This window comes from Chanodichthys erythropterus, chromosome 21 (genome assembly GCF_024489055.1).
Source record: "Chanodichthys erythropterus isolate Z2021 chromosome 21, ASM2448905v1, whole genome shotgun sequence".
In the NCBI taxonomy this organism is placed as follows: Eukaryota; Metazoa; Chordata; class Actinopteri; order Cypriniformes; family Xenocyprididae; genus Chanodichthys; species Chanodichthys erythropterus.
Window position 1 is genome coordinate 25,966,977 of NC_090241.1, and position 24,258 is coordinate 25,991,234.

The following is a 24,258-nucleotide window of genomic DNA, read 5'->3' on the forward strand; positions in this document are numbered from 1 at the left end:
CTAAAAAACGTAGGCATTGATATGTTCCCAGCGAGCACAGTCAAGCACCCTCACATACTCCTAATTTGGTATTGTCTTGTATCATGTTTATTGGGAGAGAGAGAAGTCAGTGTTACTTTAGTTAATATCTATACTAAAATGGAGTGGTTGGTGCAACAGTGCCTTACAAGGCAACCCACACATACACCCCCACTCACAACTCTGACATGAAGAGAAATTCAACAAAACCAAAGATGATTCTGAATATTTATTATGATGAACATCAGACAATAAAGAGGGATTTTAAATTACTTACAAACATTTAGATAACAGGTTCATTAAAAAAAAAAAAAAAAAAAAAAAAACTGCAATAAGAGCCAATCAAAATGTCCCTCACAGTTTAAGACAAACAGATGCTGAATACACTGACCAGTGGTAGAAACGCAATGGATGAATGGAAGGTATTCAAGCAAACCAATGAACATCAATGGAAGTTTTTGGAATGAAATGAGCCATAATTTTCCAGAAACATGATAAAAGGCACTTAAGGAACAAAATAAAGAACAAATAATTAAAAAGCTAATATGGAAATGAAGAATCACATAAATTGGGGGCCTGACAGACAAAAATAAACGTGTTTGAATTCTTCAACCGCTCATGACCATCCTTACGAGTTCTGTAGAAGAGAGAAAAAAAGAAGAAGAAATATGAGGCAGTGATCCAATAATATTCAACCCACTAGATCAGCAAATGTTGCCATGGACATCACACATGAGGTTCAATTTACTTCTAGACCCATATACAGTCAAAGGGCGCACAGTGTGTGTAGTTCAGTGACTGGCAGTCAAACTACATTTCCCTGCAACAACTATGGGTGAAATGCAGAAGCCCCAGGATGATTTGACAGAAAGGAGAGGAAGAGAGATTGTCCAGGCCTAAAAGAAATTAGAATGAGTTAGCATACCTTACAAAGGCATGAGGAGAACAGATAAATACACAAGTAGAGAAGAGAGAGAAAGCAGGAACAGTAATGTGACAGGACTGAATGCTAGAATCAACAATACATGTCCTTGCAAAGCCTCCTACGGTAACAGCAGATATTCATACCAGGATGTAGGAGATTCTATAAAGGACCCATCCAAATCCACTACCCGGGCACCCTTTTAGCCTTTAAATAAGAAGCTGATAAGAATTTTTTTCTTTATCAATACCATCAGCTTCTACAGTGGGTAAGGAAAGTATTCAGACCCCCTTACATTTTTCACTCTTTGTTATATTGCAGCCATTTGCTAAAATCATTTAAGTTCTTTTTTTTTCCTCATTAATGTACACACAGCACCCCATATTGACAGAAAAACAGAATTGTTGACATTTTTGACAGATTTATTAAAAAAGAAAAACTGAAATATCACATGGTCCTAAGTATTCAGACCCTTTGCTGTGACACTCATATATTTAACTCAGGTGCTGTCCATTTCTTCTGATCATCCTTCAGATGGTTCTACACCTTCATTTGAGTCCAGCGGTGTTTGATTATACTGATTGGACTTGATTAGGAAAGCCACACATCTGTCTATATAAGACCTTACAGCTCACAGTGCATGTCAGAGCAAATGAGAATCATGAGGTCAAAGGAACTGCCTGAAGAGCTCAGAAACAGAATTGTAGCAAGGCACAGATCTGGCCAAGGTTACAAAAAACATTTCTGGTGCACTTAAGGTTCCTAAGAGCACAGTGGCCTCCATAATCCTTAAATGGAAGACATTTGGGATGACCAGAACCCTTCCTAGAGCTGGCCGTCCGGCCAAACTGAGCTATCGGGGGAGAAGAGCCTTGGTGAGAGAGGTAAAGAAGAACCCAAAGATCACTGTGGCTAAGCTCCAGAGATGCAGTCGGGAGATGGGAGAAAGTTGTAGAAAGTCAACCATCACTGCAGCCCTCCACCAGTCGGGGCTTTATGGCAGAGTGGCCCGACGGAAGCCTCTCCTCAGTGCTAGACACATGAAAGCCCGCATGGAGTTTGCCAAGATGGTGAGAAATAAGATTCTCTGGAACTTTTTGGCCTTAATTCTAAGCGGTATGTGTGGAGAAAACCAGGTACTGCTCATCACCTGTCCAATACAGTCCCAACAGTGAAGCATGGTGGTGGCAGCATCATGCTGTGGGGGTGTTTTTCAGCTGCATGGACAGGACGATTGGTTGCAGTTGAGGGAAAGATGAATGCGGCCAAGTACAGGGATATCCTGGACAAAGACCTTCTCCAGAGAGCTCAGGACCTCAGACTGGGCGGAAGGTTTACCTTCCAACAAGACAATGACCCTAAGCACACAGCTAAAATAACGAAGGAGTGGCTTCACAACAACTCTGTGACTGTTCTTGAATGGCCCAGCCAGAGCCCTGACTAAAACCCAATTGAGCATCTCTGGAGAGACCTAAAACTGGCTGTCCACCAACATTTACCATCCAACCTGACAGAACTGGAGAGGATCTGCAAGGAGGAATGGCAGAGGATCCCCAAATCCAGGTGTGAAAAACTCGTTGCATCTTTCCCAAAAAGACACGTGGCTGTATTAGATCAAAAGGGTGCTTCTACTAAATACTGAGCAAAGGGTCTGAATGCTTAGGACCATGTGATATTTCAGTTTTTCTTTTTTTAATCAATCTGTAAAAATGTCAACAATTCTGTGTTTTTCTGTCAATATGGGGTGCTATGTGTACATTAATAAGGGAAAAAAATTAACTTAAATGATTGATTTTAGCACATGGCTGCAATATAACCAAGAGTGAAAAATATAAGGGGGTCTGAATACTTTCCGTACCCACTGTATATACTGTATGCCTGCGTACACACTGCAGAGATTTAGAAGTGACAATCACATTTAAAAACAATTTACAAAAGTTTGGAATAATTAATACGTTTACTGTTTTTCAAATAAGTTTCTAAGTTTCTGCTCACCAAGGCTGCATAAAAATACAGTAAAACATTTTAAAATGCAATTTATTCCTGTGATGGCAAAGCTGAATTTTCAGCATCATTACACCAGTCTTCAGTGTCACATGATTCTTCAGAAATCCTTCTAATATGCTGATTTGGTGCTCAAGAAATATTTCATATCATCAATGTTGCTGCTTCATATTTTTATGGAAACTGTAGCTACTATTCAAAAAAACTTTTTTTTTGCCATTACAGGAATAAATTGCATTTCACAATATTATTTTAGCTTTTACTGTAGTTTTGATCAAGTAAATGCAGCCTTGGTGAGCATTCTTGCAAATACAATAAGAATTATTCAAAATTTTTGATCGGCACTGAAAATAACCAACCTCAGCAGTGCGCTCAGAAATTGAAATGACATCTGTATGTAGCTGCAGTGTGTATGTGACCTATTAGAAGTAGTGCAAGCAAAAGAGAATTGAATAGGCTATATATTTAACAATAAAGAATAAAGGGGAATGACTGGTTTGGAGGAGATGGGCATAAGGGTGACCAGCAAACTCTGTTAGCGCCGGCACAGCATCACCATGGCAACAGTGGGAGTCAGGAGACGCCTACAGTATGCACATGCAGAAATGCTACATGCTAGGCTACAGCCAAGGGACACAGTAGAGAGGGAGCTGCAGGAGAGAAGAATGAGTAAAAACAAACGGAGGACAATCCGTACCCTCTCCTCAACCAGCCATAATGTGGCGCACAAGTGCTGTCGGAAGGAAAAGCAAATGGATTAAACATTGACACTTACACTATAGTCTTGATGTTCAGAGAACCAATAAAGAGCCAAATGTGATTGTTGTACCTTCATAATTGATGCAGCCATTAGCATCCTCATGTCCTGCCAAGAGCGTCTCTACTTCCTCTTCTGTCATCTTCTCACCTATCATAAAACATGGGCAAGAAGATGCATCAAATTCTCCTCAAAATATATTTCAACTTATGTTTTGCAGAATGTCATTCTGTACAGCTGCAAGGTGCTTCTAGTGCTTTGTTGGCAGTCAGTCTCATTGACTGATATTATATCCAACAAAAAGTATCATTCAATACAAATACAATTTTATTTTTCAAAATATCTGTTTTATTTCAAAATATTTTACTCTTATGAAAAGAAGTGTGCTTAATTGTATTGAATGTGCCCTTGTAATGTATATCAAATCTTAAAAGTATATATATTTTTTAAAATAACTGTGCTTGCAGATAATATAATTAAATAAGGCCACCAAGTCTACTTAAAGTCAATGAAAGACCTCTATTCCTGAATGATCGCTATCAATCTGAATGATCCTGAATGCACACAGTTCTTATCAAACATTCTTAAGTACTATATTTCAGTTCTGGTTTTCAAAATAAATATCAATAGAACTCTCAATGAATTGTTGAAAGGAACAGAGGAAAACACCCTAAGATGTTTCCTAAGAGAAAGAAACCTTGTGAGTAATCAAAAAAGATTGTAATATTGAAATATCATTCTAAAAGAGGCCGCGACTCTTTACCAAGTGTCGTGAGGACATGTCGCAGCTCAGCGCCCATCACCGTTCCATTTCCCTCTTTGTCAAACACCCGCAGCCCCTCCACAAAGTCCTCAAAGGAACCCTGATCCTTGTTCTTAGCGATGGCCTGCAGCATGGGCAGGAACTGCTCAAAGTCCAGCATTTTCATGTTCATATCTGAGAAAAAATGCATTACAATCACTCATATTTTTATTCAAACGAACATTATTCAAACTAACACACTGAGAATTAGGCCAGAAAATCATCACTTTATAATTTAATTATAATAACAGAGGATAAAGACAAAACTAGATTAATTCAGTGGGACTGTTTGAAGTTGTCCTGATTGCATTTTAGACTGATTAAAGGGGATGAATTGCTTTTGTCTGACAGAATAAGGAAAAGTATAGCTTATTGATCAGGGGAAGTGAAAGAGATATATGGGTTTGGAACAACATAAGGGTGAGTAAATGATGACAGACTTTTCCTTTTTGAGTGAACTATCCCTTTAAATGGGTTTTTAAACATTGTTTAGCCAATAAAATTGACATTATTCAACCTTGCTTATACCAACATCCTTTAACATAATTTCCTGTACTAAAAGAAATGCACTTTAACAAATAACACAGGACAATGCAGCAAAAGAAGGGTCTGACCTTCATTACTGGGGTTGCCCAGGACTTTGAGGACCTCAGCATTGACAGGGTTCTGCCCCAGAGCACGCATCACATCCCCACACTGATTGTACATGATCTTCCCATCTCCTGTTCGGTCAAACAGGAGGAAGGCCTCCTTAAACTCTTTTAGCGAGAGAAAGAGAGCGAGAAAATGCATTAGTCAGGTGATGCACAAAATGATGTGTAGTTATGTGGACTGAAAAGAAAAACAACAATGACCCCCAGTTTCACAGACAAGGTTTAAAGGGATAGTTCACCCAAAAATGAAAATTTTGTCATCTTTTACTCACCCTCAAGTGGTTGCAAACCTGTATGAGTTTCTTTCTTCTGTTGAACACAAAAGAAGATATTTTGACGAATGTTGGTAATTAAACAGCTGACAGTAGCCATTGACTTCCATAGTAAGAAAAAAAAAAATACTATGGATGTCAAAGGCTACCATCAACTGTCAGGTTACCAACATTCTTCAAAACATCTTTTGTGTTCAACAGAAGAAAGAAACTCATACAGGTTTGGAACAACATAACAGTCAGTAAATTATGGCAAAATCTATCCCTTTTAAGCCTAGTCCCAGATGAAATGCATGTTTGAGTTGTCTTAACTGAAAGCAACTTGCACTGACATATCATAAAATGATGCACACTAGTAATATTTTTTCTAAGGCATGTTTATAAAAGCTACTTAACTGTCCTAATTTAACTAAGGCCTAATCCTGATTTAATCTAAACCCTGTCTGTGAAACCAAGCCTACATGATTTATTCTAATCTAAAGCAAGAAGCAAATTCTGATCTAAAATGTTTAGGCTTCTTGTTCTTGCTTGAGGCTTTGAGATCACTATCATAGCGCTCGGCAGAGCAGCTTACAGGAATGCGACACTTCCCGGACCGGCCTGAGTCAAACTTCACACACACTCACTGTGATTATCCATATATGGACATAAGAGAGATCACAGCAGTACATCAACAGGAATATTAGTTTTGTCCCAAATGACACTGACACTATGTACTCTACCATTTAATGTGTGAGGTTTTTTCATAAACAAGGTAACATACAACATGATAGACCAACACTAACTGTGTTAAAATGACTAAAGATTGACATAAGAATGTTATTAAATCTCTTCATTTATTTAGGCAATTGCTGTAATTTTTCAATAGCTTGATAAAATTCATGCACATCAGTTTATAATGAAGTCAGCATAAAATGTAATTTAACCTATTTTCTAAATGCATGTTAGTGATCTTATTGTGAACGATGCATGCATGTTTTTTGACCTAGTAATCAAAATATCATGACTTTTTTTTAATTGAACGCTAAACACACAACATAACCTTTACAGATATAACAAGACATCCAAGTACAACAAAAATAGTAATAAATAAAAATAAAATAAAGCCAGCAGTTTACCTTTTCAGTTACCAAATAGAATTGTAAAGAATTCATTTACCATCATACATTCATCTACATTTACTTTTTGAGTGCAAACTTAGCCCACATATCAAAATGATGCATCAAACCAAGTCCCCGCCCTACATTTTTTTTAATTTTTCGATAATTCGTTACATTTGGATGTACGCCACATTACAGAATACAAAGTTCGCTCACTATTTCAGTTTAATCGCGATTTACGAATCGTTGGGTTAATGATTAAATGACTGATTCATAACACAAAAGACACTTGTCGACCTACCAAAGATAACATAATGTAACATATCTCTTTTTTATGTAACATATCCACGGGCGTAACGATGTAACCAGCAAACGGGTCACTGAACGAGTCAGTGGATGAATCTTTTCAGTGACCTGATTCAAAAGATTCGAGTCACTGAGGTGAATCAAATCCGCAGCATTCGCCCGTGATCACTAAACGTTTAAACTGGAGCTTTGTGCTGCAGCTACGACCTAATAATAATAAAAACAGCTCACGATATCACGCCACCTCAGCTCGATGAAATTCAGCAATCACATGACTATTATTTTCTTGAATTCACAACTAATCCATTGGGATGTTGTTTATACGTAGCGTCTCCAGCTACACATTCCACAGCAGCAGCTTCCGGTACTTCAAAAGCGCCGCATCTGAAAACTGTCTGCACTGTAACCTCAGCAATTTAGCACCAGAAATTGATTTAAAAAAGAAGCCTCCTGTCGATGTTTCGGTTACATTGGACATTAGGTACTGCACAACAGTTTGTACATCATGTGTCCAAGTGCTAAGCATTGACTGCACATCTGTATGCTGATGTGCAGGCCTACGTTTATTTTGCATTATTCGGTAACACAAACGCAACTATATAACCTCGACAAATTACAATATATTCAAATAGCCAACATTTATTACTCACCACAAATCTGGTCCTCTGTGAACTCAGACTGTCCATGACAGGATGAGGAGGGCAATAGAAAAGATCAGCATTAAAACAGAAGATACATTGGTTTGATCTTATAATGAAAGATAATGAGATTCTCCCTCAAAACCACAACATTCAGAGCAAACCAAGACACATGTGAGTATTAAATGCGTGTGGTATTGGTCTGACAGGTGGCTTTAAAAACCTTATGAGATGAACATTGTTTAACGGTCACCTACCGACTGTGTGACTAACAGGCGTTACCTGCATTATAGTGAAAATGAGAGACGGCTGGCTAAGATAATGGACTTACCATGACTGCAGTGCTTGAGGATGGAGAGGAGGGAGCGTCAGTATGAACGCTGTGTGAATTACAGTATGGGCGCACACACTGTGTGACACCGCTATATTCACGATGATGTCATGTCAACTCGATTCAAGCTGAATCGGCCAATCAAATAGTGCGGGCGCTGGTTCTCTACTCTCATTACCGGCATGTTAGTATTATATGCGCCGCGGAAAAACCTTGAGTACCGTAATGCTGTTTGCGTTTCCCAAAAGGGGGTTCGCGAGGGAACTACAGGAGCTCATTTAATATTATTAAATCGAATGTAAAGTAAAAACACACAAATAAATAAATGTGTCTGCACAATGAATTGAAATAAAAGTGAAATCGCGATATAGGTTAGTCATTGTGATTATCAAACCATCTATGAGTTTAAAATGTGCATTTGTGAACACACATTTGCATTATTTCCAAAGTTTTTGGACACAAGTTAACAGTATTTCGCAAAAAGCTCTAGTTTGAAAATTACTAATTCAAAGTCATCATGAAAATTGACAATTCTTATTTTTTTATGGAACACTGACATATTACAAATGATTTCTCTGTGCACATCTTTTTTATTATTATTAATGTATCCTTTGAATCTTTATTCAAAATAAATTCCCCTCCTTTTTTTAATTATTATTATGCATCAAACAATGAACAGATACAAAGAAAAAACAGAACCTCAAATGACATACATTCTTCATGTAAAGTTCCACAAACAAATAAGAGAAAGGAAAAAAATAATAATAAAAATAACATCCTAAATACATACAGAGGAAGCATTATGCATCAGAGGCATTACCAAACAAATCATCATAAGATTTCAAAAATCTGTCACTTTTCTTGTTTTTAATCAATCTAATAAGAGATTTTAGAAATGCATCAATTTCAATTAAGAAATGTGAAAAGGTAGGCTGCGAGTTAGAGAATTTTTTCTTATGGATAAAACATTTCCAAACAACAACAAAAAGAAATAACAATATAATTTATTGGAGTATTGTACCTTTATAGTAACAAATTATATGTTTTAATTGAAAGGATTTGGAAAAATCAAGATGCTTACCTATATGAAGATATAAACTATTTCAAAAGTTTAGAGTTTTTTCACATTGGAAAAATAAATGGATCAGTGTTTCCTCATTATTCCCACAAAAAAGTGCAAGAATTTTTAATCTCCATATATCCAGTTTCATTCACAGTATATATTTTATGTAATATCTTAAAATGAACTTCTTTGGTCTTATTTGGGATGCAGTATTTATGAGGTAACAGCCATGTTTCCTTCCAGTCTATAGAATCAATAAGAGATGCCCACTAAAATGTTCCTTTTGGAATGTTACATGTTTTATTTTGAAGGATTTGTGGAATGCTTATTATTACATTTTTTGTTAAATATACTTATTCCATCTAAGATCAAATCAGGTTCTTTTGTGTCACTCTTACTAAAAGTTTAAGTTGAGTTAGACCGGAAGGAACCACTTTAAGCACTGAATTATATTCTTTAAATGGTAAGGGGAAATTATAAATTCCCCTCCTTGCATTGGCATCTCTTCTCTGATGATGACATTTACTGGCACAAGCGCAGGACAAACTGTCATTCACATGAGATCACAGAAATAGCAAACCACAATGAGCCAATCAATTCCCGATGGATAAAATCAAGTCCCTCCCAATATTTTTTCTTGTTTGAGAAGCCATTTCATATGGATTTACATCATAATAGGGGAAAGAAAACTATGGCAACTTCAGTTTCATGCTGACTTTAAGACAATAAATATTAGTTTTGTAACTTTTAATGTAAAATAAATAATCAAATATTCATTTGCGTACAATTGTGATTTATAACAGTAATATATTTTTTGCCTTCATTTTTTATAATTAAAGTTAGAAGTTCACAATAATAAAAATATTATCATTCTGCCCATTATAGTATATTCAATTCGATTTGGCTCCTGAAACACCAGTGTGACCATAAACCAACATCAGAGAACCGAGAAAATGTGTTTGTGTCATTAAATCACTGAAATATCCACTCAAAATTTCAGTTTGGGAACCTCTGCCATGATGTTATGTCAGCTTTCTCTCAGACAATGACATTGTGTGGAAATCATTTACATGCACAGCTCTACTATGAAGAAGGCTCAGCACATATAGAAATGTTTTCTTCCACATTTTCTTTAGACCTACCACACTATATATTTCATTTACACTTTACATTTTTTATCAGTGCATTTACATGCACAAATATGAAATATTCAAATTCTTCTTGCACTCCATTAGATGGCACTAAAGATTCAGTAAGGGTGGACATTAGCACATAAGGATGTTTAATTATCCTAGCGAAATAAACTCAGATGGTGGCAGTAAAGCATTTGATCAACCACACAGACACTGCCCAAGTCAACTGCTTAACTATAGGTGCTCATACTATAAAATGTTGTATTTAAAAAAATCAAAATCTATGACATCAGTATTTCAGATTGTAAAATGTTTATTTTTTTTGTGGTGTCACAGTTGCTTAGATTAACTCATCTGAGTCAGAGTTCTTACCAGTAACATATCAGTGTCAAAACAGCAATTTCTATTAGACCACTTTGCATTTCATATTTTTTCCATTCATGAATAAACTAAAATTGTTGTAGGGACTAACGCAGCAGTTATATCATGAATATGGTATGGAAAAAAAGGATTAATTTTTAGATAGATTTTGCTGAAAATATGGTTTTGAATTAAGCTGTTTCAACATACATTTAAGTTTATCCTTCATTCGAGGAAATATAATTCATATTTTTACAAGCCTTTTATTTTCTCATTCAAATGGCTCTGTTCACTCCTCTTGACTGGTGCTCTCTCCACACTTGTAACGTATGAAGTCTAGCACACGTGCATCCTGTGAAATCAGGTACTGTCCCACGGTGTATTTGGGATCTGGGAGGAAGGTCTGGGGCAAAAGTCTCGTCTCAGATTCACCGCATGGTATATCGTCCATGTTGCCTAGAGAAACAGGTGCTTCACCCACTATATGTTGCCCCAGCTTCCTTCCCAGAGTGTCTGTCCCTTCCTTAGGTCCACCTTGAAAAACAACTAGCGATCCATAGCGCCCCATATCAATGCCAACCTGCCCAGGAACCATCCCATGAACGTATGAGCCAATATGCCAATCAGAGGGCACGATAAGTGATATGGCTCGCCGCATGCCAATGTTCTCACCCAATCGCCCTGAAGGAGGAAAAAAAAGATCATTATTATTTTAATTATTGTATTGTATTTAATTTTAGAAGGTGGAAGGTAAACAAAAGACGGGGTGTGTTGAAAATGTTAACATGTTGTCTAAATCATGTTGTAAAGATAAAAACACCATGTAAATATGGAGTTTCTTGTACTGTACAGATAAATATACTATCATTTAAGATTTTGGAATCAGTAAGATTTTTAAAAATGTTTTTTGAAAGAAGTTTCTTATGCACACCAACTGCTGCATTTATTTGATCAAAAATACATTATAAACAGTACTATTGTGAAATAATATTGGATAAAAAACTTTTCTATTTTAAAATTTTAAAAATGTAATTTATTCCTATGATGGGAAAGATGATTTTTCAGCAGCCATTAATCCGGTCTTTGGTGTCACATGATCAGAAATCATTCTAATATGCTGATTTGGTGCTCAATATTTTTTAATTATTATTATCACAGCTGAAAACAGCTGTTTAATATTTAAGGACTTTTTCAGGATTCTTTGAACAGAAAGAACAGCATTTATTTTAAACATTTTTTTTTTGTAATATATTAAATGTCTTTATGGTAACTTTGATTAATTTAGTTCACCTCAAAATAAAAATTCTGTCATTAATTACTCACCCTCATGTCGTTCCACACCCGTAAGACTTTTGTCTTCTTCTTTGGCAGACAAATTAAGATATTTTTGATGACAGAATGCTGTCAGATTTCCTTCCATAGACTGCCTTTACAACTGACACGTTTACGCTTCAAATAGTTCATAAAGAGATAGGAAAACGAATCCATATGAATCAAGGGGTTTTATCCAAATTTTCTGAAGCGAATCGATCACTTTTTATTATGAACCGATTTAATTTAGGCTTTTACTCACATGTAAAAATTGATCAGCGAACATAAAAAGCAGCTCAACCTAATCTGAATAACACACAAGAACAAACCTCTGGAAGCTCGAATGTGCAGCGTAACCAATGAGGTTCATTCTCGCGTCTTACACAGTATGTTTGAGCTTCCGGTAAAGGTTTGTTCTTGTGCGTTATTCAGGTTCAGTCGAGCTTCTGCTCATGTTCGATGAACAAAAGTCTTACAGGTTTGGAACGACATGAGGGTGAATAATTAATGAAAGAATTTTCATTTTGGGGTGAACTAACCCTTTAATACATCCTTGCTGAATAAAAGCAAAAAACTTACTGACCCTTAACTTTAAAAACAGTAGTGTACATTTATACATTTCTAACTGTGGCTTAAGTGTCTGAATATTTTAAAGGGTCACTCTAAGGAATCACAGATAAACCTGGTTTTCGAAGGTTATGCTAAAGTTAATATAATGTAAAAGATTTATTCTCACCTATAGTCAAGGCTACCTGATCTGCCAGTGAGGGTCCTTCAGGAATGTGCAGCTTTGAAATGTCCTCAGAAGACAGCTCACTCTGAACCAGAGAACAGATCATCATTCGTAGATTACAGAAGGTGTGGAAGAAATGCACATTTTCTGAAAACATAAATGAAGGGCTCGTACCTTAAAATACCCTGTCTGCTTTTTGCTGCAGTGATGAGCCATTATTGACAAAGCAACATCCTTCACCAACTGCTGAAATTTCTCATTCCTTGCCACAAAATCTGTCTCACAGTTCACCTAAACATAAAAACATACATTATTTCATTCATACACCACATAGTTTTGGGGACCAAATTATACATTGTGTGGCAAGATTGGGATGTTAATGTCTACCTCAACCATGACAGCTGCATTGCCACCCTTAATGAGACCAATCAGCCCCTCCTTGGCTTTCCGACCTTCCAGTTTGTTTGCTTTGCTCCAGCCCTCCTTTTGTGCATGTTCATGCAGCCAGCTTTCTGCCTGAAAATATAAAATTTTTCAAGTCATAATTAGCTTGCCATGTACTTGTGGCTGCACGCCCTATGAAACAGTATAGGGCAGACCCTTATGTCATACACATTTAAATCATTTACAGTATACAATATAAACAAGGATGTGAGTTTATGTGCTTGTCACATTAGATGACTGTTGCATTTCATATTTAGCAACTTAAGTTCAAATACAATACAGTGAATTTAAAATTAAAAAATCTGGATTTGATGTAATCATCCTCCTTTCTATTCACAGCCAGCTTTGCTTATAGGCCTGTATGACCGTTCTGTCGCACCTGTGTAATGTCATTGTTGAATTTCTCCAGTGCCTTTTTGCAGTTGATGAAGGTGTAGCCCGTAGATTTGCGTAATTTCAAGAGAAGTGCTTTATCCGCTGCTAAACTCGGGCAGCTGGTGTAGAGAGACTGAACATGCTGCGTGAGACATCCCTATGAACAACATATTAATATGGCACGTGATTTAATAATGCTACAGGACATTAAAGAGCCGAATGGAAACCGTTTTACAAATACTGTCAAGTAAAAGATAAAAAAAACAACACATATATGTCATGTCATATTATACTAGACTGTCATGCAAAGATCATCATAACTTCTAAAGCATCAAGTCAGAGGCATTAAAAGTTTAGGATGCTTAATATGGGAAATGAGTCGAAGCCCACCTTGACTACTTCAGACCTGACAGATCGAAATAAAGAATATAAAGCCATTTCTATATCTTCCTCAGAACCAACACAAACTCCCTTACATCAGTAACTGGAATGTCATTGAAGCACGCTTTCTACAGAGAGAGAGAAAGGTCATATTGAAGAGAATTCAGGCACACGTGTAGCGCCATCTACTGCACAGGAGTTCAAAATGCACCTACAACTGAATAAAACTAAACTGGAATACTAAATAAATTTGATTGTTTTGTGCTTGTATACAAAATTGATTTGTATAACTGTACATTTGTGTGTAAGCTCTGTTATATACAACACACACACACACGCACACACACACACACACACACACACACACACACACACAAACAAACAGGCTATAGGACCAGCACTTGACCAGCATAAACCAGCTCAAACCAGCATACCAGCATCAAAACCTACCTTAACCAGCATATGCTGTTTTTTCAACAGGGGAATGAGTTCCAAATGACACTTATTTTCGAGCACCACACATTTCTGTGCTCCAGAGCTCTAACATTGGTTTGTTTGGACAAAAAGAATTAAATGTAACTCTTGAGTTCTTATATCGAACAATTAATGGTTCAGGCTTTGTTAGCTGTGTCTTGAATGGAAGGTTGATGCAGTTTTAGACAGCAGAGTATGAACAGAGCCCATTTATTAAATAAAATAAATAAACACACATACATGAAGCTAACAAAGCCTATATGCATGTGTGCATTATCACCTCAGTGATGACATTCACTGTCAATAATTCACCTTGACAATGATCCCTTAGGGCAACAATACTGCATGTTTGTTAATCGTTCTAATGTGTCAGGGGAATGTTCTTAAAACACTAATCAAAGTATTATCATACCTTCTGTTCTCTTCTTTTTAAAGAACATCAAAAGATTCTAATATCAAATTGGCTCATTCTCACACTTCCCGATGGCTTTGTGGATAGTTTGCTGATCTCTGGTGCAGTCGTGTACAAAGAATCCTAGGTTTGAGTCCAGGCTTGAGGAATTTTCTGGATCATCAAAAAGAATCTCTACATTTTTCAAAAAGATTAGCTACTTTCATAAAAAGATTTGCTACTTTCTTAAAAAAGAATTGCTACATTTTCAATAAGAATTGTTACTTTTCCAAAAAAAGAATTGCTACATTTCCAAAAAGAATTGCTACATTTCCAAAAAGAATTGCTACATTTAAAAAAAAAAATTGCTACTTTCTCCCAAAAGAATCGCTACTTTTCCCAAAAAGAATCACTACTTTTGTAAAAAAAAAAAAAAAAAAAAAAAAGAATCGGTACATTTCCATAAAGAATCACTACATTTTCAAAAGAATCACTACATTTCCAAAAAGAATCGCTACATAAAAAAAAAAGATGCTACTTTCTCCCAAAAGAATCACTACTTTTGTAAAAAAGAATTGCTACATTTCCAAAAAGAATCACTACATTTGTAAAAAATAATCCCTACATTTCCAAAAAGAATCACTACATATTAAACAATTGGGCTTCAGTCACAGTCATATTGTGCAGACAATTGATCTGTTTAGTTCGTAAAGCTTATAAAAGCTCCAAATGCACGATGTACAATTAATTAATAGTCTGATGATTCTATGTTTCGGTGTGGGCAGAGAAGAGTACCAGCAACATGTGACAAGTGCCGGTGCACCGGTGCACTTTGAGCACTGACTGTTACTACTAATAAAACCGATCTCTGGGGGCCCCCAAAAGTGTGTGGGCCCTTAGAATTGTCCTAACTCCACCCAACCCCCCCCACCCCCTTAGCGGCGCCCCTGCATGTATACCCTTTTCTGGGTTAGCTACTTTCATAAAAAGATTTGCTACTTTCTTAAAAAAGAATTGCTACATTTTCAATAAGAATTGTTACTTTTCCAAAAAAAGAATTGCTACATTTCCAAAAGGAATTGCTACATTTAAAAAAAAAAATTGCTACTTTCTCCCAAAAGAATCGCTACTTTTCCCAAAAAGAATCACTACTTTTGTAAAAAAAAAAAAAAAAGAATCGGTACATTTCCAAAAAGAATCACTACATTTTCAAAAGAATCACTACATTTCCAAAAAGAATCGCTACATAAAAAAAAAGATGCTACTTTCTCCCAAAAGAATCACTACTTTTGTAAAAAAGAATTGCTACATTTCCAAAAAGAATCACTACATTTGTAAAAAATAATCGCTACATTTCCAAAAAGAATCACTACATATTAAACAATTGGGCTTCAGTCACAGTCATATTGTGCAGACAATTGATCTGTTTAGTTCGTAAAGCTTATAAAAGCTCCAAATGCACGATGTACAATTAATTAATAGTCTGATGATTCTATGTTTCGGTGTGGGCAGAGGAGAGTACCAGCAACATGTGACAAGTGCCGGTGCACCGGTGCACTTTGAGCACTGACTGTTACTACTAATAAAACCGATCTCTGGGGGCCCCCAAAAGTGTGTGGGCCCTTAGAATTGTCCTAACTACACCCAACCCCCCCCACCCCCTTAGCGGCGCCCCTGCATGTATACCCTTTTCTGGGTTTTTTTCTTTCTCTTTAATTTGTGAAAATATTTTTCTCTATAATATCTTTGACATGAATGTTTGTAAAAATAATCGCTACATTTCCAAAAAGAATCACTACTTTACAAAAAGAATCGCTACATTTGTAAAAAAGAATCGCTACATTTCCAAAAGAATCACTACATTTTCAAAAGAATCGCTACATTTCCAAAAAGAATCGCTACATTTGTAAAAAGAATCACTACATTTCCAAAAAGAATCACTACATTTTCAAAAGAATCGCTATATTTCCAAAAAGAATCGCTACATTTTCAATTTTTTTTTGCTACTTTCTCCCAAAAGAATCGCTACTTTTCCCAAAAAGAATCACTACTTTTGTAAAAAAGAATCACTACATTTCCAAAAACAATCACTACATTTTCAAAAGAATCACTACATGTCCAAAAAGAATCGCTACATCTAAAAAAAAAAAAATTGCTACTTTCTCCCAAAATAATTGCTACCTTTCCCAAAAAGAATCACTACTTTTGTAAAAAAGAATCATTACATTTCCAAAAAGAATCACTACATTTTCAAAAGAATCGCTACATTTTCAAAAAGAATCATGAGAGGCACAAAATTAAGATTTAAACTGATGCTGGTTAAAGTCCAGCCACACACAGGATAGAATCAGCATCTTTTAAGTCAGTGCAATAACATCTCTCATTATATGAGCGGCAGCTCCCCCTGCCACGCAAAGATTTGAGTCCCTCTCTAAATTCTACTAAATGTGGTCTTCATGATCTTAAAAAGCTTGCAAGATGATGTTTTCCCCTCTTTTCATCAGACATTTTAGTGGCTGTTTTAGATCATGTTCAACTTTCTCCGTAGCGTTTTAGAATTCAAATGGGTCACACATTTTATCATCAGCGTCACATAGGAACGGCTCGTGCAAATATTAGCCTAACACTTTTGGAGCGTGCTGTTTGACGCGCTTATGGTGATTCGCGCCCCACTCATGCAAAATTAAACAACTGGGCTTAATTTTTGGATCTGTTTAGTTCTTAAAGCTTATAAAAGCTCCAAATGCACGATGTACAATTAATTAATAGTCTGATGATTCTATGTTTCGGTGTGGGCAGAGGAGAGTACCAGCAACGTGTGACAAGTGCCGGTGCACCGGTGCACTTTGAGCACTGACTGTTACTACTAATAAAACCGATCTCTGGGGGCCCCCAAAAGTGCGTGGGCCCATAGAATCGTCCTAACTCCCCCTAACAAGGAATTTAATAGTAATTTATAGTGTAAATAGTAATTGCAGAGTCCACGAATAGCTTGAGTATGCAGAGCATTCGCAGCTTATATGGACCGCATGCCACTGATATATACACCATATTGCCAAAAGTATTGGGACACCCCTCCAAATCATTGAATTCAGGTGTTCCATTCACTTCCATGAGCAGTTGCATCCAAGCCTTAGATCACCAAGTGCAATGCAAAGTGTCAGATGCAGTGGTGTAAAGCACATCACCTCTGGACTCTAGAGCGGTGGAGACGTGTTCTCTGGAGTGGCAAATCACGTTTCTCTGTCTGGCAATCCGATGGATGAGTCTGGGTTGCCAGGAGAACAGTACTTGACTGACCACATTGTGCCGAATGTAAAGTTTGGTGGAGGGGGGATTATGGTGTGGGGTTGTTTTTCAGGGGTTGGGCTTGGCCCCTTAGTTCCAGTGAAAGGAACTCTTAATGCTTCAGCATGCCAAGACATTTTGGACAATTTCATACTCCTAACTTTGTGGGAACAGTTTAGGGATGGCCCCTTCCTGTTCCAACAAGACTGCACACCAGTGCACAAAGCAAGGTCCATAAAGACGTGGATGAGCGAGTTTGGTGTGGAGGAACTTGACTGGCCTGCACATAGACCTGACCTCAACCTGATAGAACACCTTTGGGATGAATTAGAGCGGAGACTGTGAGCAAGGCCTTCTCGTCCAACATCAGTGCTTGACCTCACAAATGCGCGAAAATTCCCATAAACACACTCCTAAACCTTGTGGAAAGCCTTTCCAGAATAGTTGAAGCTGTTATAGCTGCAAAGGGTGGGACAACTCCTTATTAAACCCTAGGGATTAAGAATGGGATGTCAATAAAGTTCACGTGCATGTAAAGGCAGGCGTCCCATAACTTTTGGCAATATAAGAAAGAAAGCAAGATCTGGATTCCAGTGGGAATGGAACCACCTGGTCTTTCTGGCTGTTTGCCCACTCATCAGTTCATGGAAACATATTATGGAACACATTCTTGTCAAGAACACTTTCTTGCCAAATGGAGGTAGACCATGATTTCAAGAAAGTTTAGCAAAATTTGTGTTAATTGCTATAGTACCGTGTAATTTATATAAATATATTTATCATTTTCACTAGATGTCTGCAGTTCCTTGAACCTGAAAACTAACATTTCTGTTGTTCTCATTGATTTTGGACCAACTGACTGAAAAAAAAGAGGAACAGAGATTCATTCAGTTATTTATTTTCTTTTTAAATCAACTTCCTTTTTTATCATCTCACCACTCCCAATATTATCTTTTTTGCTCATAGGAAATTTTTGGAACTGAGTCATCTGGTCCTATCATAGTGATTATTATCACAACGAGTATTTTGGTGCATGGGAGGAGTTCCTATGGATTTATTTATCTGAGACGGTATAAAAACCAAATTGGGTCTTAATCTTCAGTTCTTGCATCTGTATCGTCTAACCTCTATCATGAAGGTCATCCTCATCCTCTTTCTCACCATCACCCTGACCTCTCAGGGCTACAGTGGTAAGTCGCAATGCCTACAATTTCCATCCTGATTGTACATTCATATTAAACTAAACATGTTCATGTGTCTTTTGTTTGTTCTTTAATAGCATAGCAATTATCCCAATGAAAATGCAGTTCCCTCTCTCTCTGTCTCTCTCTTTCTCTCTCAGATGTTTTTGAGGAATGTTTTAAATTTTTTGTAATTTGTAAAGAGTTTGTAATCAAATAAGTCTCTCTCTCTCTCTCTCTCTCAGATTCTCTGGAATTCTGTAAGTGTGATACTGAATTTTACACATTTTCTATTTGTAAATTTTTACACTTTTTCTATTTTATTTTTTTCTCCTAATGATTCATGCCCAAATCTCCTTAATCAAATGATGTGCCTTATGTCTAATTGTATTTTACACAGTTCTAATACCTACCAGTACAAATAATAAGTTTAGAAAAATGCCTCCGAGTGGTATCTATTCCTTCACATAAAATTTAACTCAATAAAAGTCAGATTAAACATTTTAATAATACAGTCAGCATGTGAAATATATCTCACCTCCGTCAAGGCTCACTTTCCTGTAAAATTCGTTTAAGCCATCGTAGGGTGAGATATATTAAACATTGGTAACACTTTACAATAAGGTTCATTAGTTAACATGAACTAATAATGAATGCACTTTACAGAATTTATTAATCTTAATGTTAATTTCAACATTTACTAAAGCATTATTAAAATCAAAAAGTTGTGTTTGATAACATTAGTTAATGCACTGTGAACTAACATGAACAAACAGTGAACAGCTGGATTTGTATACTAACATTTACAAAGATTAATAAATACTGTAACAAATGTATTGCTCGTGTTAGTAATGAAACCTTATTGTAAAGTGTTACCAAAACATACAGTACATATTTTTAGTGCGAAATGGTCAACTAAATCAAAACAAATAGGTTTGATATAGGATGAAAAAAAGCTATTTGGAAGTACATAAGAAAGTTGTTGGTATAGCTGACATTTTATGTTAAACTTGTAAAGCTAAATAATCCTTGTCTATGTTCAATTAGACAAAAGCTGTAACTAAATCACAAATCAGACTAATCACGCACACTCAAAGTAATTCTAAACAAACACAGACAGCTTTTATTCATCTCTTATATTACAATGCTCAAGGTCTGTTGAGTCACATGCAGGGGCAAATCAGCTTTTTTTAACAGGCACAAAAATAAGAGTTTAGTTCTAAATATTAGGGGTTTATCTGTGATAAGATACTCAGTGTGACCCTGACCCTCAGTGTGGTCCTGTTTATTTTGGATCCCAAAAGTGGCATAAAACTCAGCTGTGTCTACTGCTATATTTCACACACTTAGTTCATCTCAGAATCCATTCTAAAGTACTAAACATAACAGCTGTAAAAGCCAAAATATATGTCCTACTGTGTAATGATTCATAGTTTCAGTTCACTTATTTGTAATGAAGAACAGTTACAATTACATTCAGACAAAAGGAATTTGTTTATTCATTTTCATAAAACAAGTCATAAAGCAACTACTCCCAGCATTGTATGATATGGAAGTATAAAAAAAAAAAAAAAAAAAAATAGTACAGTCCAAAAGTTTATGCATTTATGCATTTATTTAATTAAAAATACAGTAAAAACAGTAATATTGTGAAATATTATTACAATTTAAAATAACTGTTTTCTATTTGAATATATTTGACAAAGTAATTTATTCCTGTGATGCAAAGCTTTATTTTCAGCATCATTACTCCAGTCTTCAGTGTCACATGATCCTTCAGAAATCATTCTGTTTTTACTGTATTTTTAATTAAATAAATGTAGCCTTGGTGAGCAGACGAAACTTCTTTTAAAAACATAAAAAATCTTAGTAGTTCCAAACTTTTGGACTGTACTGTATAATAAACTTAATTACCAATTAGATTTAAAGTGATGAACACTAAACTTGTTTTTGAGTGATGATTAACACTGTCACATGACAAAACATTTTTTTTTTTAATTTCAGTAATTATGTTAATTCTTCCCTTAATTCTTTCAGATTGCTCAGGGTTTGTCAGGCACTAACGCTATGTATCCATTTCACATCCCAAGCATTAGCCAGTGTCACTGATGCTGAGATCAAGTCTCTATCTGAGACGCTGTACAAGTTAGATTCTAACAGGGCCACAGCCTCAGAGCTGGTTATTGATCCTCAGACACTGATCTCTTCTTCTGAGACCGGCTCCAAGAATGACCTCTCATCACGCCCGTAAGACACACATAACCACATATATAGCCGTGCATGTTATTATGTATTATAATGCTCTCTTTCTCTCTAGATTGTTCAAGCAAGTTAGTAGTACCTTGCTCTCCAAGCCCACATATAAAGCTCTGCTGAATCTACTGGACAACTATAAAAGGGTGACAGGAGAAGTGGAGGATGTGCCGTCGCAAGAAGTGCAGGAACAGGACACTTTCCTCCAACAGACCATGAACACTGACCTGGGCAAGGAGCTCTACAATTTCCTCTACTCTAAAGGTATGTTACACCAAAATGTTTTTTGTTTTGGACCTTGTGAATTTTTTGTGTTCTCAATGTGATAAAAATGTTGCACATCAAAATAATGGTGAATAAATATTTTTTGCATATATTCATATTTATTAAATAATATACATTATCATTTAGAAGTTTGGGGTCAGTAAAATGAAAGAAAAGAAGAAGAAATTAATACTTTTATTCAGCAAGGATGCAGTAATTTTATCAAGAGTATAGTAAAAGACAGTGACAGTAAAGACATTTTTAATAACACAAAAGATTTCTACTTCATTGATGTTCTTTTGAACTTTCTATTCACCATAGTTTTCACAGGAATATTAAGCAACTGTTTTCAACATTGATAATAATAAGAAATGTTTCATAAGCACTTAATCAGCATACTAGAATGATTTCTGAAGGATCATGTGACACTGAAGACTGGAGTAATGATGCTGAAAATTCAGCTTGCCATCACAGTAATAAATTATACTTTAAAATATATTAAAATAGAAAACAGCTTTAACTCGCCGGTGGGTATATTTTTCAAAACTCCTGCCTAGATAATCACAAAATTGGTGTCATTTGAAAGCTTAGAGTCTGAACTTTACAATGTGTGTAGCCAATTTGATTAACTCAGACTAAGTACTGCTGAGTTATTTGCTAAAATGTAATTAAAAAAAAATATTTTTACTATGTACTCCAATGTGTCAAAAGCATCATACAGTTCAGATAATCATGTTATATGTCATTTGAAAGGTCTCATAGAGTAGATTACAACAAGTATAATTGTTTTGAGCTTTGACTAAACTTTAGCGAGTTTTTGTACATGAAGCCCCGCAAGACCCATAAATAATAAACCGATGCAGCATTGATGTCACGTTTTCGCTTGTAACATCAAGAAACATGCTCTGATTGTGGAAAATTGGATTATGTAATATCAGATTGTGTAAATATCATTATTTACAGCAGATTCTCATGATTAAAATGAATCCAACATCAGCATAATCCAATAAGCCGATCACGAGTTGCTCAAGCAATTACAACACATAAAACCCCACAGGCACACAGATGCTACAACTAAAATGTAGCTATCACTTGGCATTTCTGCTCATAACTTCATGAAACATGCATATATTTTAGAAAATGGCACATCATTACTTACAGTGGATTCTCCCGACTGAAATGAGTCCAGGATCAACATAAACTAATAAGCCAATCATGAGTTACTCCACGTGAAATATGATTTTAAAAATGGTGGGCGCCAATGGATAAACAAAAAGGCTACCTTGGTTCCAAAAACTGTAACTTTGATTTCTTTATGGGATCACGATGAAATTTGAACCAGATACTACAAAATAAATAAATAAATAAATAAATAAAAAGAATTTTCCTTTCCTCTCTGAGTTATTGCATGTCAAATATGAATTATATTTAAACATTTTCTTTTTTTGTCTTTATCAGCAGTTTCTCAGGGGTTAAATTGTAGTAATATTTCAGACAATATTACAATTTTTACTGTACTTTTGGTGAGCATAAGATGCTTTCAAAAAATAAAAAAAAAATTATATAAACTTTTGAAAAGTAGTATAACATTTTTAGTTTTATATATAGTATTAATATTTTACTTCTTTATTAGAAGAAATAGCAATAATGTGGTGCAAAATGTGAAATTATGGTAGTCATCAAACTCTAATGTAAATAGATTATGCAAAATATTTTAATACTGCTGATTTTGATTGTCAAATGACTGTACACATACATTATTGTGTTATGGATCAGGTGCATACTCATCACAGAGCGAGTTTATCCAGGATCTGAAGATGATGTGGTTCGGCCTTTACTCTCGATCTAGCGGAAAGCTGGACTCCAGCGGGTTTGAGCACATCTTTGTGGGTCAGTCTGTGTGTGACCACGTGATTAGCTACCAAACTGCATTTTGTATATCTTTGGCTGATATGTAGTGCATCAACAGGAGAAATTAAGAGTGGTAAGGTGTCTGGTTTCCACAACTGGCTGCAGTTTTATCAGTTGGAGAAAGAGGGACTCCTGAATTACTACAGCCATAGTTTTGATGGCCCTGTGAGTATTTCTTCCTAACATGTGAATCAAAACAAACCAGTGCTACAGCATGCATTTTGAAAGTGTGGATGTCTACTTGTAGCTATTAGAAGTTTTGATCTAGTAAGTTTCTTCTTTCTCTCAGTGGACCACATATCCTGACGTATTGGGAATGCAATTTAATTGGGATGGCTATTTCAAAGAGGTTGGTTCTGCTTTTATTGGCTGTAGTCCTGAATTTGATCTGGCTATCTACAGTCTCTGCTACATTACCCGCCCTGGAAAAAGGTGAATCTCTCTATTCACTTTTATGCATCAACACAGCCAGCTATTAATCAAATAAAACTATTTTTTGTTTATATTATCTATTCCATATAGCCTATGACAAATCCATGAAACCATAATGATAACTAGGCCTATATTTGAACGACTTTTATTCTAAAATTATAATGTTTAATTAATGCTTGACCTACTTCTCAGGTGTTATGTGAGTTTGGGAGGACAGACTCTGGGCATTCAGACCTACACATGGGACAATAGCAGCTACGGGGATGGAAAGAAGTACATTGGCTCCGCTTACCCTGCCACACCTTGATCAGTATCAACAAACACACAACCAACACAACTCATCTGCAATCTTAATTCTTCACTTAATTATTTGAAGTTGATGTTGGATCAAATAAAATAACATGAACAGAAAAACACAGCTCCTAACTTTACTTGTACTTGTCTAATACATTCTTCTTACA

At 35.9% G+C, this 24,258-nt stretch overlaps 3 protein-coding genes across 7 annotated transcripts; 1 reads left to right on the forward strand and 2 right to left on the reverse strand.

Moving 5' to 3' along the window:
* Window positions 1-248: 248 nt before the first annotated feature.
* On the reverse strand, window positions 249-7,921 carry myl6 (myosin, light chain 6, alkali, smooth muscle and non-muscle). Of its 5 annotated transcripts, XM_067372885.1 has the most exons (7): window positions 7,804-7,921; window positions 7,485-7,512; window positions 5,118-5,261; window positions 4,465-4,638; window positions 3,774-3,851; window positions 3,642-3,677; window positions 249-655 (listed from the first exon to the last, which is right to left on the reverse strand). In XM_067372885.1, exons 1-6 carry the CDS (start codon window positions 7,804-7,806, stop codon window positions 3,649-3,651), a joined length of 456 nt encoding a protein of 151 aa, XP_067228986.1. In that variant the 5' UTR covers window positions 7,807-7,921; the 3' UTR covers window positions 249-655; window positions 3,642-3,648. The 5 variants fall into 5 exon arrangements, with proteins under 5 accessions (XP_067228986.1, XP_067228987.1, XP_067228985.1 ...); XM_067372886.1 differs by lacking the exon at window positions 3,642-3,677; XM_067372884.1 differs by lacking the exons at window positions 249-655; window positions 3,642-3,677 and having other exon boundaries at window positions 3,736-3,851.
* A 551-nt stretch (window positions 7,922-8,472) lies between these two features.
* tsfm (Ts translation elongation factor, mitochondrial) lies at window positions 8,473-13,734 on the reverse strand. The gene is made up of 6 exons (XM_067372883.1): window positions 13,613-13,734; window positions 13,227-13,379; window positions 12,791-12,919; window positions 12,578-12,694; window positions 12,407-12,488; window positions 8,473-11,040 (listed from the first exon to the last, which is right to left on the reverse strand). The coding sequence occupies exons 1-6, from the start codon at window positions 13,658-13,660 to the stop codon at window positions 10,649-10,651; spliced, it is 921 nt and encodes a 306-aa protein (XP_067228984.1). The 5' UTR covers window positions 13,661-13,734; the 3' UTR covers window positions 8,473-10,648.
* Window positions 13,735-18,802: 5,068 nt separating this feature from the next.
* endou (endonuclease, polyU-specific) lies at window positions 18,803-24,211 on the forward strand. Its single transcript, XM_067373274.1, has 8 exons — window positions 18,803-18,946; window positions 19,183-19,197; window positions 21,028-21,184; window positions 21,255-21,454; window positions 23,231-23,344; window positions 23,424-23,530; window positions 23,655-23,797; window positions 23,990-24,211. Exons 1-8 carry the CDS (start codon window positions 18,889-18,891, stop codon window positions 24,102-24,104), a joined length of 909 nt encoding a protein of 302 aa, XP_067229375.1. The 5' UTR covers window positions 18,803-18,888; the 3' UTR covers window positions 24,105-24,211.
* Window positions 24,212-24,258: the final 47 nt, after the last annotated feature.